Below are 17,620 nucleotides of genomic sequence, written 5' to 3' on the forward strand. Positions count from 1 at the left end.
TCGCATGGGCAGAGGGCTAAAGTTCTGCACCAGTCGTTTTTGGTTGGAAATGTGACCAGCCGATGAAATAGGTTAAACCTGAACCTGGTCAGGATAAAACGATCAAACCCCATGGTACTAAGAGTTAAATATGGTTGTATTGTGTAACAAGTCAATGACAATTGATGTTCAATGACCGTTTTCTTTGTGATCTCCCCTAAGCTCCTTAACAGGTCAAAGTGGTTAATGCATAACCTTTTAGTGCTTTTTTTGGTACATCCCGGATCAAGTCCGGGTTACTAAACAACTCGAGCTATTGCAGGTCAGTTAGTGTTTTCCTGACATACTCGAGCCAGATAATACGCTTCGCATTATCCAGACCCATGACGTCCCTAATGATACCCTGGTTTAAACCAAGGGCTTCTGAAGCCCATACTCTCCGCCAAAGCAGAATAGGTTGCAATTTGATCAGATCTGTTATGTGATCCATACCTAATTCAGCGTGACAGTTATATACAGAAGTGCCCTTAGGGAGAGCTAACATGTATCTAAAAAAGTTATTTTCTGCAATTTTCAAAGATGATATATCCTGGTACCCCCAGATCCCTGCTCCAAACAATGCAATGCTTCTGCATTTGGCCACATAAATATTTAGCATAATTTCGGGGGGTCTTTTGCCTAATTTAGTAGGAAAATTCATCAAGGCCGCTATGGATCGTTTAAAGGATAGGGTCCTATTCTTAACCTCAGGTCCCCAGGTGCCCGAGCCATCGATTAGTACCCCCAGGTATGGGAAGGTTTTGGTGTATTCGATTTTGAGACCTGCCACTTTAAGATGTTTGCAGCTAGCGCGACCTTTGCCACAGCGCATCACAAACGATTTCTTTGCGTTAATTCTAAGGCCCGTTGCTTCCATAAATTCTACATACTTCAATAGGGCCTTCTGAGCACCCACCTTCGTTCTGGCCATCAGTACTGCGTCGTCCGCATAAAGAAGGGAAACAATCTGCTTATTACCGTAACTCGGAGAGTCAATTGTACTGGCCCCCAATTCAGCCTCCAGGTTATTCGTATATAGTGAGAAAAGAAATGGGGCCAGCACGCAGCCTTGTCTTACACCCTTCTCTATGCGGAAGGACCCCGTACACTCCCCCCTCAGCCTGTGTCTTACTTTAGCTGTTGCCCCTAAATAGAGCTCCCGAAGAAAAAGCACGATGGCGGTCTCAACATCCATCTCCTCCAGTTTTTGCCACAGCTTTGCATGCTCTACGCAGTCTAAGGCTGCTGAGAGGTCGACGAAAATTGCGTAAAGACACCCCTCTTTAGCCCGAGTATATTTCCCTTGTATCATTACAAAGTTTAGGACCTGCTCCACAGTACCCATCCCTTCCCGGAACCCCCGTACTGTACAGGGCTTAAAATACCATGCTCCTCATCCCACGTTTGCATTTTATTTAAGACCACTCTCCCTGCGATTTTCATGAGGGAGTCTAATAGAGATATGGGTCTGTAATTAGTTGGGCTCTCCCTGTCCCCCTTTTTATATATCGGTATAATGACTGATTCGGACCATGTCTTGATGAAACCTTTTGCACAACAGGCTTCTAGAACCCGTGTGCAAAGTGGGGCCCAAAGATCAACATTCATTTTGTAAATATCATTAGGGATCCCATCTGGTCCCGGGGTTTTATTATTTTGACTAGTATTTATTGCTAGTTGTACTTCCTCAAGGGAAAGCTCCATGGGTATCGGGAGATGGTCTCGCTCTGTTAAAGAATACCCTTTTGCCTCAACCTCCTTCATGATAACCCCTTGTGTGTTTCTGTAGACAATGGAAAAGAAATCTATCCATGTTTTTTCTTCTATGGCTATTTCAATCCTAGCTACCTCCTTTCTAGTAAGAAAGGGTGAGTTAACTGCTTGCCAAAATGATTTGGTGTCTCTACACTGTGAGGCCCTCAACAGGTTCTGCCATGCTTGATCTTTAATTTCCTTCTTCCGCTGGGGCGTTCCTAAGTTATATACCTTTCTCCATTCCCTTATTACGTCGTGGTCCCTTGGTTTGTTACTTAAAGCGACCTTAAGGGCAGTGTACGCCTTAGTACAATGAGAGTCAAACCAGCCCATACTTTTATTGGTTTTACTAATATATGCCCTAGTTAACATACCCTGGATAATAGTTGTAATATGGCCGAAAGCCTCCAGAGTTTCATCGTTAGAAGAGTTCTCATCTAGGCATACCATAATGTGTGTTGGAGCCTTAGCTACAATTTCCTTGGATTTTTTCACTGGGTCCACAATACTCAATTTTAATGCCAATCCATTTTGGCGTGCTATTGCAATGTATTGCGTCCATACCAAAGACTCAATGGTGGAAGCACTGTTATACTCAAGGGTGCTTATGGACACGCTTGGGGAAGGTGATCGCTCAACCCAATTGTATGAGTCTCAAAGTTTTTCACCCGGTTGGAGAATCTATTGGGTACAATGATGAAGTCAATAACAGAATGAAGCCCCCTAGCTAAGAAGGTAGAGCTAAAATCGACCTTAGGGGAACACAGAACATGTTGGCAAAGCCAAGGTCAAAGTTGGCCATGATACTGTTTATTTTCTCCCCTCTTGTCAGTATTCGTAAAATGACTCCTGCCCACAGTTTCTCCCCTACCATATTTCTGGAACCCACATGTTTCAAGGTCACATATATTTATATTAAAGTCACCTACCCAGATCAATATAGCGTCTTTTCCTTTCGATAGGTTTAGGCCACTTAGTTCCACCTGCAGTGTGTTTAAAACTTCTGCAAAATCAACGTTCTTAATATTATTGTAGAAATTAACCATTACTAGCTCAACACAGGGGTTTAAAGTAACAGAAACCAATTGGTAATAATGAGAGCAATTTCTACTGGCAATCTTAATAACCTTCAACAGGTTAGAAACATATATACATATACCTCCTTTATGCCTACCATGTAGAGAACGAACTGCAGGGATGTGAAAAGTCTTGAATCCATCTAGGTGTTTTTCATTTAGTAGCCAGGTTTCCTGGATGCATAGGATGTCAATATTCTGCACGTACTCCCCCCAGACGGTGTTATGCACTTTACTCTCTAACCCACATACATTCCAGGAGACAACCCTTACTTGGCCCCCCTGTTGAACAGGGCAATTTCGTTTTGGCCGTATTTTGTCGTTTTTTTGGATTACCCTCCCGTGCATCTGGCGCAAGCCTCCTCCTTTCGGCGTCATTCTTGGCCTTACCCTCTTTAATATCGGGGCTCGCCAATACAATTTCATTGTCGTCCCGTAGGGTGGCCATGGTCCTAAATGTTTTATCCGCAGCTGTGTTAACTTTAAGGGCGGGAGTTTTCTGCCCGCCTGGATTGAGCGCCATTAATACTTCCCTTGGGAGATTTTACCATGCATTGCCTGATCGTTAGGTACGGACAGTGTGGGCGGCTTCCCAATCTGAGTGGCATGTCTGTATGTATGTTTATTGGTTGCTTTGATTTTACCGCCACCTAGTCAGTCAGTCATTAAGACCGGAGAGTACTGCAAACCTATTTGTTCCTTCAAAAACTGGAATTGGACCCTCACTCCCCCCAATGTGCTTGGTACGATGGCCTCGTTTTGGGATGTCCCCATCCCTGCCATACTTGTGGATGTGGTGTCCTATTGTGCCCCCACCCATTCCCTCTAGCGAGTCTTGGTCTATTCAGATCCCTGTAAAAGTACTCTAATGGCAGGATCTCGATACCTTGTGTCAGTGTCCCTACGTTAAACATGACCTCCCTTAATATCCTCCCTACCGGTTCTGGGGTATTAAAATTAATTACGATGCAGTCCCGTGTTTTATTTTTACGTGTCCTGCCCAACCATGCCACCCTTCGGGCCATTATGATGTTTTGCCATATCTCGTTTCCCTCTGATGTGTTAGTTGCTAACCAGTGAGCCACCTTGTTTTTTAATTGACTATGATTCTCCCTAGTTCCCTTATTCAATGCTGGGACATTTCCCAGCACTAATACCAATGGTGACGACTCAGGGGGAGATTAATTACGGGCAAAGGAACCCGGTTTTCCATGTAGTCTATCCCATCGCCAGCCCCCTTTTTCTCACTTGGTGATGGTAGTGGTGTATTCTGAGTGCTTATTTCTGTGATTTTGCTTTCAGCGGGTTTCTGCTTTCGGCCACTTTTTATTACCCTCATATTCTTAGCATGTTGCTTCCGGTCATTTAGTACAGCCTTGGGCACTGGGCAAATAACTGGCATTGCGTTAGTTACTGTGGGTTTACCATGCTCTGACACTGTGTCCCTATTAGTCTCTGAGGGTGCTAGATTTGCCAGCTTGCGTGTGTTCTCTAGGGTTATTTCGCTCAAGGCGTCCAGTTTTCCATTAATAACCCTTAGTCTTTCAATCAGGGGAAGTATGAAGGATCTTAATAGGTGGGTCATATTACAAAAGGTAATTTCTAGCTCGTTCCCTGAGATTTGAGCACTGATTTGGGGCTGGTGTCCCAGAGCGTCAGATACTGACGAGCTTGTTACTTGTTTAATGGGTCTGACAGTGGCCCTTGTTGGGGCCGACGTACTTAGTGTACCTGATAATTTAGAAATGTTCGGTTTCCTGCCCACATGACCGCCCGCCCCTCTTTCTTTTGCCCACTTATTTAGGGCACATAGGTGTTTCTGTTTGTAAGTCAGCGGCATGTAAGCTTTTCCTGGCCACAATAGGGGGGGGGAAGTCCTCCGAAGATATACTGGTACATGAAGAAATGCTCAAAGACAATATGTCCCCTCCCATTTCTAATGAGTTATCTTTGTTTTGTAATCCTTCCTGTGTGCTTGGGCTAATCGTGACTAATCTCCGGGGTTCATCGTGATCCGGTGTGACGGCATGTTTCAAATCGCCCAACGAGGTACGTTTAGCACCCGTGAGTTCCAGGGATAGACATTTTCCGTGAGTGCGATCTCTCTCTCGCCCCATCTCGCTGCTCCTGTTTCCTGCAAAAGTCATCGAGAAGACCGTCAACAAGCAGCTGGCCGCCTTCCTCGAGACGAACGGATCCCTCGACCCCTCGCAGTGGCTTCCGGGCAAACTACAGCACCGAGACCGCCCTGATCGCAGTCACCGATGACATCCGAGCGCTGCTCGACAACGGAGAAACAGCGGCCCTCATCCTCCTGGACCTCTCCGCGGCCTTCGACAACGTCTGCCATCGTACCCTAGTACAACGCCTCAGCAACGTCAGAGTCCAGGAGAAGGCACTGGAGTGGATCATCTCCTTCCTCGCCGGAAGGACACAGAAAGTCCGCCTCCCTCCGTTCAGATCTGAAGCCACCGAAGTCATCTGCGGCGTCCCTCAAGGCTCCTCGCTTAGTCCAACCCTCTTCAACATCTACATGAGCCCCCTCGCAGACATCGCACGCCAGCACAACCTCAACATCATCTCCTACGCCGACGACACCCAGCTGATCCTCTCCCTTACCAACGACCCCGCCACCGCCAGAGCCAACCTTCACGAAGGGATGAAAGAGGTAGCCGAATGGATGAAGAACAGCCGCCTGAAACTGAACTCAGATAAGACGGAAGTCCTCATCCTGGGATCCTCACCCGCCGCTTGGCACGACTCCTGGTGGCCCCCTGCCCTAGGCAGCGCACCCAAACCAACAGACCACGCACGCAACCTGGGCTTCATCCTGGACTCCTCCCTCTCCATGACCAGACAAGTCAACGCCGTCTCCTCGTCGTGCTTCAACATCCTGCGCATGCTACGTAAGATCTTCCGGTGGATCCCCACCGAGGCAAGGAAGACTGTCACCCAGGCCCTCGTCACCAGCCGTCTGGACTATGGCAACACCCTCTACGCCGGAACCACCGCCAAACTCCAGAAGAGACTCCAGCGGATCCAGAACGCCTCAGCACGACTCATCCTGGACATCCCCCGTCGCAGCCACATCTCCGGACACCTGAGAGACCTGCACTGGCTCCCCGTCAACAAGAGAATCACCTTCCGTCTCCTCACCCACGCACACAAAGCCCTACACAGCCAAGGCCCAGGATACCTCAACAGCCGCCTCAACTTCTACGCTCCCAAACGCCAGCTTCGATCGACCAGCCGCGCCCTCGCCACCGTCCCCCGCATCCGTAGAGCCACCACAGGGGGGCGGTCCTTCTCCTACCTCGCCGCCAAGACATGGAACTCCCTCCCCACCCACCTCCGCCTGACCCAGGACCACCTCGCCTTCAGGAAACAACTCAAGACCTGGTTGTTCGAGCAGTAGCAGATCCCCCTCCCCCACCACCTTGAGACCCTCTGGGTAAGTAGTGCGCTATATAAATGCGATGATTGATTGATCTCTCAACGACCCCAGCAGCTCTTATGAAAAAGTCGTCCAATGTCCCGGTTACGCTTCCCCCAGTTACACTTGTCCCACGTTTTCCCATCTTTCCAGTATTACGGGCCATGATCAGTCACAGTTTAGCTTTATTAGGGTACAGATGTATTGTTAGAGTGTCTTACCAAGTTGTAGTGGGTTTTGGAGGGGTAGCCCAGTCCAGTCTTGTCCAGCCTTGGAAGGCCGTAGACGGCCCGCCCTTCGCCCGGCGTCCCGCGAGGTGGGGCTGACGCTGCTCTTATGCGCCTCCTGGCGTGGTTATCTGGCGCAAGGTCCGCATGGGCTGCTGGGTTTTGGAGTCCCCTGGCCCGCTCTCCGCTCGGCGGCCGCACTCGGGTGATGAAAGAAAGGAGTGAGGTAGCGGGAGGCAGACGAATGACTCAAGCGGGTGATTCCGACGTGAGCAGGGCCGTGTGACAGGCAGCAGTTTGACTCACGGACCCAAAGACGGATACAGGTTTGCTTTAAGCAAAGTTCCCTACTCAGCAGGGGCTGACGCTGCTGTTATGCGCCTCCTGGCGCGGTTGTCTGGCGCGAGGTCCGCATGGGCTGCTGGGTGTTGGAGTCCCCTGGCCCGCTCTCCGCTCGGCGGCCGCATTCGGGTGATGAAAAAAATGAGTGAGGCAGCGGGAGGCAGGCGAATGGCTCAAGCGGGTGATTCCGGCGTGAGCAGGGCTGTGTGACAGGCAGCAGTTTGACTCACGGACCCAAAGACGGCTACAGGTTTTCTTTTGGCAGAGTTCCCCCACACAATACTACTTTTCAACATAGTTATGATTTTTTTCTAGGAACGCTACACGTGCTACTCCACTTATGCATGTTTCACATTGACACTCCTCACAATGTCTTTTGATCACTCTTGGCTTGCGCGTGTCCCCGCACTGTCCTTTCCACTCCTCATAATGTGTGTGACACTTAAGCTGTTCACTTATCCCCCACCACTTCCTCCTTCCCATACCAACACATGACATTCGCCGTACCTTTCAAATCATTGGCCTTGCAACCACGACGTTATAGCCACCTCCACTATATGGGCACGTCGCCATCTAAACAATCACGCGTGCAGTGGTTTTTCCTTTGATGTTTGGTCTAATATCCAGTTAAATAACGCATACCAGTGGTTTTGTTTATTATTGTCATGTACCCCATCACTTCCTTTTGTATCCCCCCCAGCCCTGAGGAGTCGCGGGAAGATTGTCCCAATTGCGACGAAACACGTGTCGGCTGGTTTCCTCGAACATTGAACTACACCTGTTTCACAAGATTGATTACAAGAATACTGTTTACTTATTTGCAATCCCAAGCTTTCGCTCGTATTGTACCACTATGTCCACTTTGACAGCTGTGTTTATCTATTAGAGTGTGCAGGGGTTCTTGTAAATTACTGTATACAGTATCATTCTCGACTGATACTCTTTGAGGGATTACAGGGCTCATCCCCTTACCCTAGGTTGCACCTCACCTTCACCGTAGAACCATACATTTATACTGTGTTAATACCTAGCTGTGTGCTCTTTTTCTATAACCTACTAAAAAACCTTCCTTAGACACTTAAATCAAAAGAGGGATAATACATCATCCAGGAGGGGAAGGCAATTACCAATCACCAACATTAGCCTGAAGTGAGCCATGGACACAGCAGACAGCTTTGCACCAGAACCATGCTAAGGAGCCATGCCTTCAGGAGGTGCAGACATACCCTTAATAGGAGGGATGCTTTCAGAGCAGCAGTGGATTTAGAGGTTAAAGAAGGGTAATGATGCAACAAAGTCCATGGATTCACTGCAGCTCAGAGTCCATTTCTGGGGAGTAACTGCTCCACATAGGAGAAAAACCTCGTGGGGGCACTACCTGTACATCTTTTGGTGCACAATAGGCTTTGCACAGCACAACGACACAGGTGCAGTTCACCAAACCACATAGGCAGCCCTTTTGAGTATTTGTACATGGAAGAGGTACCGCACCAAGACGCACAGAAAAGTATCTTCTCAAAGCTCACCCCTTGCATATAGTATTCCTCAGGGTATGGCACATCAACTCTGACAAGTGGGTACTCACATAATCCAACACGGATATTGTATGGAACCACTGCCCAACATCAAACCAAGGACAATACCCCAAAGCAGCATGGACACCATACACTTGAGACGAAAAGTCACCAACCTGCTGTGAAAAAAGGCTATAGAAAGGGTACCATAACAGAAAGGGGGCAAGGAATATATTGAGCCTTCTTCCTAATAACAAAAGCTGACATGTCCATACGGCCCATCTTCGACCTTGAGGCCCTTAACAGGTACACCAAGACACACAAGTTCCAGATGGGAGAGGGGATTACATAACAACAATAGATCCCAAGGAAGTATACCTTTACCTGCCAATAAACAATGGACAAAAAAAATTCTTAAGATGAGTTGTAGACATGGTGCACTACCAGTTAACGGTGCTGCCATTCGAGAAAAAGTCGGTAGAAGAAAGGGAATTCATGTCTAACTGTACCTGGACGATTGGTTGATAAAAGCAAAGTCATACCAACAATGCAAAACCAATAAATAGAAGGTCAAGGAATCACTGTACAGCCTTTGTTTCTTCCTTAAAAAGGAAAAAGCATCCTGGGAATCAGAAAGGGAAAAGATTTTCCTAGAGGCCAGGCTAGACTCGAAACATGAACGAACCTTCCCCACGACGAAGAGAATTCAAACAATAGCAGGACATGTTTGCCTCTACTAAAAGGGGTAAGCTGAAGGTGAGGACAGTGGGGAAATCCAAGGGCATGATGGCACCATTTATATCACGCATACCAAATACCAGGCACCACATGAGGTTGACCCAGGAGTGTCAACAGATATTGGTCATAGGCAAAAGGGAGCTGAGAGGATCTAGTTGTTGTTGCAAAGAGCACACAAGGAGATGCAATGGTGGAAAAACAGGAACATTACAGTAGGCAGGTCATCTCCACTGTTCTCATAACAACTGGCACATCCCACACAGGTAGGGGAGCACACATCAACAAGCTTAACATCGAGCTAGTGGAGCCTAGAGGATGCTGTGGAACACTTAAAAATCTTTCAATTCAAGACAGTGTTTCTAGCCCTCAAGCTGTTCCAGTCGCAAGTCAAAAAAGGTGTTGAAAATACCAACGGATTACATTACCACCTTGTTCTACCTCAACAAGCGGGGGACAAGATCACGTGCTATCCAGCCTAGCACAGGAGATGAGATGTGGACATGGTTGATACAAAGGAACCTAACCTTAGTGGCAATCCGGCTACCAGAAGTGGAGAACACAGATGCAGATAGACTAAGCAAGCACATCAATGCTACCCAGAAGTGGGAGCTAAACATGTGGACCTGTTCTTAAAACAAGAAAACGAAAAATGCCAAGACTTTACTTCCTGGTACCAAAACCACCAGTCGTTGGGGAATGTCCTATCAATATAATTTTTTTTTTTTTTTTTTTTTTTTTTTTTTAATTTGTAAGGCGCACAGCTACCCAAAAAGGGTTTCCCGGCGCCGATGACAGGTCAAACACAGGTAGGGGACAGTTGATAAGTGAAAAGGACTTATTTGCGGAAGAGCCAGGTCTTCAGGTTCTTTCTAAATCTGGCATAATTGTCTTCCTTGCGGATGTGAAGCGGGAGTTTATTCCAAAGTGCGGGCCCTAGTACCGAGAAAGATCTCCCTCCCATTCTCGCTAGTTTGAATCTCGGGGTTGTAAAAAGTGCCGAAGTCTGAGATCGGAGTTCTCTAGCAGGAAGGTAAGGGGTTGCAAGAGATAGCAGATACTTTGGTGCGGTGCCAGATTTAATCTTGAACATGTAGCTCAGGGCTTTGAACCTAATGCGGTTTTCCACCCTGAGCCAATGCAGGTCAATTAGATGTTTGGACACGCTAGATTTTTTAGGGATATTACAAAGTAGTCTTGCAGCCGCATTTTGGGCAAGTTGCAGACGTTTGGTGACGGCTTGGTTAGCGTCAAGGTAAAGGTAATTAGCTTACAATATTCCATATATTCCTCTGATTCCTCTGGTAATACAAAGTTACTAACAAGCAATCATGGCCCTCTTCCTGATTCTACTGCATTGGGTCAGAAAGGCATAGTTCTCTGACCTGGTAGAACTAGCATATTGAAATGTTATGCCGCTACCAACATGGCATGACTTCCTGACCAGGTATTTCACCTGGAACTGTAAACAGTCAATTTGGCAGCATGGTTCCTTGAGGATACAAAATTTCGACACAAAGGGCAATTTGGGCACATAAATTTCAACTTCAGAACAATTTTAGACCTACCTTAGCTTGCCGCCTCACCCCTGTCCTTACTCCTACCCATGTGGCCACCTCCATTTGGGGTTTTGAATATAGGGGATCGCTAAGAATTAACCAATAGACACCATGATTAAACTGTTTAGTGCAGATATAAAAAGTCTTGCGCTTTCCATAGGCACAGAATTTAAAAAGCAATCACAGGCCTTCTTTAGAATAGCGCAACTCCATTCTTCCCACTCCTTCACAGACCAATGTTGTGTGCCTTTGGGGATGGCCAGAGTGCAGGGAATCACCTTAGTATTAGATGGTAAGAAGTTTAGTCAAAGGGCTATATCTACAAATATAGAAAGTTGTGGCGTTCTTGTGGGCACAGAAATGTCAATGTCAGAATGGCCAATCATAGCCTTAAGTTGGTGTGACATTCTTTCCCTCTTCTCACTCCTTCACCGACCTATTTTTGTGGAGGATAGGGGTGTAGGGGATCAGACAAGGGTGAACCTGGAAGTGCTATGATCAAAGTGCTTTGTGTAAATCTAATACCGAAAGGGACCTTCTCCGCTGGAGAAAGACCCATACCGTTTCTAGGAACAACTGTCTGGATTCCGATTTAAAGGCATACATGCAAATAGGTCCGGTCTCTCTGCAGATCATATCCTTTGGCTGTGAAAGCTCAAAGCAGTGCCTTATGTGGTGTTTAACAGATTGCTGCATTAACGTCTAAGAGCTCACTTTATTTTACTGCGGGCTTCTGCACATTCTTTCTTTCCTCCTGTGGAAAAGAAGAAGTAAAAAGCATGCTAAGAATAGGCCATTTCTGGGGGGTTTCTGCAATTTTTTTTAGCTTGTCCCAGGATGCTTGTTTCCGGTTCAGGGAAGACCTGGCTTGGCAGTTCGGACGGACTGTTCCCATGAGGCACAGGGTCGAGACTGAATTGCATATAGCCGGGTCTGAACTGAGGTGGCAACGTGAGCTAAAGAATGATGATGCATTCAACCCAGATCTGTGACTGGGGGTGGTTGTCTGAAAAGTTTCAGAGCTCTGCCCATCATCTCCTTGTGTTTGCCTTGGGTATTTCCAGTCTGCCTATTTAAAAAGAAAGTTAAATATAGATATGCAGAGTCATTTCTCGATTTTGCCACATGGGTGTAGCATGGGTGGAGATAACCTACTGTTTGATAATTTTATAAAGATTGTATTGTATTGGTATTTGTATAGTGCTTCCTGTATCATACGGATGCCACCCGTTTAACCCACCAGGATTTTCCGCTCATGACTACCCAGTTTTTTTTACTTTATACTGTGAATGAGTCTCACGCTTGGTAAATTCATGATAACTGAACTGAGTGAGGTAACTGTCGGTGTCCGCCTTTTAAAGTAAGGTGGCTGAGACACAGCTAAGGATGGAGGCTCTGGAATGGTTAAACGTGTGCACACATATGTGTGGCTGCTTGGGTTAGACTACTGTTGTGTTACAGCCTGGTAATTGCGCTCAGGTAGCCTTTTAAGCAGAAGGTGGGAGGGAGCACACTGCCTCTCACTGCAGCTGACAGGCTGGGTTCTTTTAGTGAGAAAGGACCCCAGTAAAGCCAGCACAGTGCTCCTCACCCCCACAAGGCGCATTCCTTACACCAAGTGGAAGGGCGACACTATATCAAATACTGCTGACAGATCCAGCATGACATCCTGGAACACCTGACAACGGAGGTTATCAGCCACAGCTACTGAAGCCAGTTCGGTGCTGTGACCTCTACGGAAAGCATTCTGTGAGTAGTCCAGCAGATTCTGTGTGAATATGAACTCGTCCAAAGTCTGAATAATACATTTTTCAAAATGTTTTGCCATACTGGCAGAAGCAAAATCTGTCGACATTTTAAAAATCATCTGGCTCCCCATTCGGCTTTTTTTAATAGGATATTTGTGGATGAACTCCGGAGCCCATTATCTGGTTATAGATTTTTTCCTAAAAGTCAGGAACCAATCGAAGTATTCTGGGGAGGCAAAGATCTTCTGGTGAGCCTGATTTAAAATGCATAAGTAGGGCTTTAATTTGCATGCAGGATATTGGAGAAAAGGTAGACGGAGTAGCCATGGGTTCCTTAGCCGTGGAATCATCTGTGTCCATTCCAGGGGGGAAAAGTGCCTTCATCTTCCTGAAAATCATAGAAAATATTACATTTTCGTCTTTAAAATAATCTTCGACCTTGTGGCAAAATCTTCACGAATCTTTCTAAGAATTACCGAGCTGTTGGGATTTTGGGGGGGGCAGGGGGGTGTATCTCCTTCAGAGCTTAAAAAAAGTTAATTGGGGTGTTGCAAGCAGCACTCAATTTTCGAGTGAAACAATCGGATTGACCATTAATAATATAAAAAATTGCATGTTTGTATATATCACATTTAACTCTTTGTGCTTAAGTTTCACTTTTGCACTGGGAGTAAGCGTCTACCTACATTCTTGCCTTAGACATTGCCATCTAAGATCCTTTAAACCGTCTGAGACCCTTGACACAGATGCCTTGGCTCTCGTAGCCACCTTGGATTTAAGTGGGGCCGCTTGTTCTATAGTCGCACATGCCCAAGTATTAAAGGCCTCTGGCAAGGTAGCATTAGCAGTGTTCTTTGTCATCATATTTTAAGGACCCTTACAAATCTATGTGGGAGATTTTACCCCAGCTTCTAACGGAAACATGCTTGCCCTGTATCCTAGCTTCTTCCATCTGCAATTTAAGGAGTGTGAAAGTGATAGCTAGGTGGTCTGACCAACTAAGTGGAAGGGCCTTTCCAATCTCCAAGGTCAAGTGATTCACAAAAATTCCATTGAGGCTGTGGCCAGCCTTGTAAGTGGTTAGGTGACCAATTGGGAGAACTCAAAATTATTAATCAGTTCTAAACATTTACTGACCTCTTTACTTTTCAGATCTTCCAAATGAAGATTAAAATCACCTAACATGGTAAAATTAGAGTTGGCAATAAAGTGGTCAAGAGTTTGATCCGAGGAATCAAAATACTGCTTGCCAGTGCCAGGAGGGTGAAAGAAGAGAAGCTTACTATTGGCTTTAAATCTAAACTGCGCTATCTAGCAAATATCCTGTATCAGCTGTAGTAGGTTGCAAGGTACAGTTCAGACAAACTCTAGAGACGATTGCTAGTTCCCCCCAACCCACCCCTCTGCGGGAGCACGATCTAGTCTGATAATAGAATATCCTGTTGGGGTTGCTTCTACTAATTCTGCTCCTGAATCTTCCTTAGCCCAAGATTCGGTCACAAATGAGCAGTCTAATTCTAAGTTAACAATCAATTTATGTATTTCAGTGCTGTTTTAACCATCGGCCATGCATTCAGCAGAGCGCAAAAAAGCTTTTCCTGAGTTAGGCCCCATTTATCCTTATGTATTTCCATGTAGTAGTTGGAAGCCATTCCCGGGACCAACTGTAGCTTTGGATGCCATTTGCAATGGGAACATTTATGCACCGACGTATTAGTAGGGTTAAAGATATCTCAAACCACCTTACTCCCTTTAGGAAACCAGATCATTAAGGCCTCCAGGGAGTAGTGAAGTTGCGTAACCTCGGGTGGGAAACTGACCAGGCAGTGAGTCATCCAAGGGTGGGGCAAAACCACTCAGAGGAGCTCTTTTATTTTATTTTACTGGAAGCCTGCCGTATAAATTTTAATGTGGTAACTAGTTGATAACTGCCTTGTTTAAAATGACACCCACTTATATTACGATGCACATGCAGATGTACATGTGGAGGGATTGTGATTATGGGGTTCAGAACTCACATGAGTGAAATGCGATATAAGTGTATCACCAGAGGTATTTCTATCTAATTGATGTACATATTTGAAATTTAATACGTAGTGTTTAGTACTGTCTGTGTGTGTGTGTGTGTGTGTGTGTGTGTGTGTAATAAATGTACTGCACCGACTGGACAATTGTTTATTGGTTGTTGGCAAATTCGGATTACTAGCTCACACCAGCTTTTCTTTGTAGGCATTGGACTGCTCTGCTTCAGTACCCTACTAGAGTCATGTGCTACAATGGGGTACTTGGTTCCAAGTAAAAAGGCAATTGCAGATGGTATTACTTGTAAAAGAATTATCTTTTGCAACTAACAACCCATTTTATAACACTTTCCGTACCCTTTGCAGGGTTTAGCATGCTTTCTTGTAAGTAGCTGTAATATCATTTATATAGCTTTCTACAGCTCTGAGAAGACACGGGAGTGCTGTAATTCTCACCAACTTCCTGTATGATGTACAGGTGTAGTATGATCGCAATGGTGTTTGCTGTAGATCATCCCAGGCTGGAGAAAAACATTGGGTGCATGCAGGCTAGAAGTGTTGCCTGGGGCTTTATGCACATAAGCATGTTTTTTTCCCCAGTGAATGTGAAAGATGGGTGCAGCTGTGGATGCAGGGCCTTAGTAAATATACGTTAATTAATGTTGTATATGAGATTGTGGTTGACGGGGCATATTTAAGACCTCCATTAATTTCCCCATTCATCTAGTGACGTTGTGGCCATACCCCTGGGACATTTGATACTTTCCTACTGCCTTTGATCCATTCAAATTGGAAATGTTGTCCAGTCTTCTGGAGCTTGAGCCTGGCTTGGACAAAAGAACAGTTTTAATTGCTTTCATGAATTCTAACTGTTTGGTTGCCCATATTTTCTTGGGTAGCGTGTTCTCTGGCTTGCAGGTTTGGACCAGGAAAATTCTTCTGCCTCTACTGGGTTTTCTGAAAAGATCAGCAGAGGTGCCAGTTTCACACTAAGTTTCAACGTTTGGGTGTAGAGTTTGGTGTGGATTGGAGAACATCGGTTCAGTGCTGTTGAACACCCTATCATCAATATAGAGAGCTTTAAAGGATATTCTCCTTTTAAAAGGTAGTCAATTCATGACTTTGAGGCCAGAGTGATGGGCTAAAGGCTGTTCAGATTAAATTTGCCTGGTGTCAGAGTTCTGGATTTGTTGGAAGTTTGCTGATTATCTATTTTTTTTAGACCAATGTATTGTCCGTTGTCATATTGCAGATGTGACTATACTAAGCTGGTTGAGGCTTAAATCCTATGAGCGTAGCTTACCTATTGGAAAATCTGTTTTAATGTCCAATATCATTGCAGGTGCTTTTTGTCACACTGATAACCTGTTTTTCAAGTAGGAGTTAGTAGTGCTTGATCACCCCCTATTCCCTTATACCTCCTGGTATGGTTGATCATGCCCAGAGTTTGTTCATAGGTTTCCCATCTTTTATGTGATACGATCTCAGTTTTAAAGGGATTCGTTTTATGAGATTGTGTAGTATTCAGTTGTTAACTGTTGGTAGGTACTTTGTAAGTTCAAATGTCTTTTGGTCTGATGGGCTTTCTAGTTTAAGAATAATCTGGGCGTAATAATTGTAACTAGTAAATTTAAAAGTTTATAAGTTCAGGAGGTTGAACCATGTATAAAGTGAACCATATATACGTTGAAAAAGAGCGGTGTCTTCCTTGACGTTGGATAAACGTTTCCCATCTCCAAGAATGGAGGTGACCGGTATGGAGATCGACACAATTTGTTTTCTGTGTATCAGCTAGGACTGTATCCATTTTAGCACCTTACTCTGAAACTACCGTGTTCATGATATCATCCCAATTTGCACATAGTGTTGATTCGGTGCTTTTATTAGGCCTGAAACCTGATTGCTAATCAGAGAGGAGGTTGTCTGGTGGAGGAAATATGAGATCTGAATGAATGCTGCTTTTTCAATTAAATTGTCTCAAATTTACTCATTCGATATTGGGCTATGATTAGTTTAGGTTTTAGTCCCTGCTTCTTCAGGATTCGTTTGATGTAACACATTTTTAGTTCCCTGGAGAATTCTCCAAATTATAGGGATTCATTAATTAACACACTTGTCAGTATTTGTCAACATAGCATCAAGGATGTACTTGATAATATTTTGAGGGGTTTGGGAGCTATAGGTATGCCGGTGATCCAGTAATGCTGCTTGTCATTTTTAGCTCAATTGCTTCTTTTATAGAAAGAAGTTTAAAGGAACACAGTTTGGGTTGGATGTTGAAGTAAGCCACTTTCATCAGATCTTTTACTTTTTCGTGTTCATAACAGTACAGGCAAACGATCCTCAGCTTTTTTCGTGGTGTATTGAAATTGTTCTACCCAATTATGCAATAAAAATTACTTTTTGTATTGTAGATCCATGACAAGAAGACACCATGGAAATCGTTCCTTGTGGTTTGCTCATCTAAGAGCGATGACGTTGACAAAAAAGAACATCGAACTGAGGATTATGATCGATCATCAACACTATCCGAACACTTGCCGCCTCTTTCTAAAGATTGTAATTTTCAAAATCTGATGGTTGTTCCAACAGATGTGACTGAAATGCATCAAGACAATTCAGCTACTATAATTAACAAACCAGATACTACACTACTTCATCAAGAAGTACTGATCGCTACCAGCTTGAGTGAACTTGCAGTGCTGCATGCACATACTGATTCAATTCAGCCACAGATTCAGGCCATCGTGAACATGGATTAGTGTGCCCATTTATTGCCTATGAATCCAGCCTAAAATGAAAGCACCAAATATTCATAAGACTGACAACAACTTAGAAGTAAATTATTTTTTTATGTATTCTGGATGCCTTTATTTCTGTGTGTGGGAGGTTTATCAAACACAATGATTATGTGGCTCAGGTCTCATCAGTAAAGGCATACGTGCATACACACACCCATCAAATCTAACAACCAGTCCCCATATTCACTTGCTTCTCTCACAACTCTTCTTCCAACTGATTATTCCTTTTTCTTTGTCTCATGAAACAAATGCAGTTTACATTTTTGTTTTCTATAGTCCCAAAATGTTTTTGGTTTTTACTCTACAAGTTGCCTCTTGCCTTGCTCAGCCTTCTGGACCCCCACCTAATGTTGCAAAAGCCTGGACTAAAGTGTAGAATTTAGGGGTTCAG

General features: G+C 45.0%; 1 protein-coding gene across 6 annotated transcripts in view; it reads left to right on the forward strand.

Moving 5' to 3' along the window:
• GZF1 (GDNF inducible zinc finger protein 1) overlaps positions 1 to 17,286 on the forward strand; it is a 104,489-nt gene extending 87,203 nt beyond the window's left edge. For all 6 annotated transcript variants that reach the window (XM_086927678.1, XM_086927676.1, XM_086927674.1 and 3 more), the window contains exon 6: positions 16,843 to 17,286. In XM_086927678.1, coding sequence (XP_086783804.1) covers positions 16,843 to 17,190 — 348 coding nt within the window. In that variant the 3' untranslated portion in view covers positions 17,191 to 17,286. The remainder of the gene's footprint in view (positions 1 to 16,842) is intronic.
• Positions 17,287 to 17,620: the final 334 nt, after the last annotated feature.

The sequence above is a fragment of the Lissotriton vulgaris genome, chromosome 6 (genome assembly GCF_964263255.1).
Source record: "Lissotriton vulgaris chromosome 6, aLisVul1.2, whole genome shotgun sequence".
Lineage (NCBI taxonomy): Eukaryota > Metazoa > Chordata > Amphibia > Caudata > Salamandridae > Lissotriton > Lissotriton vulgaris.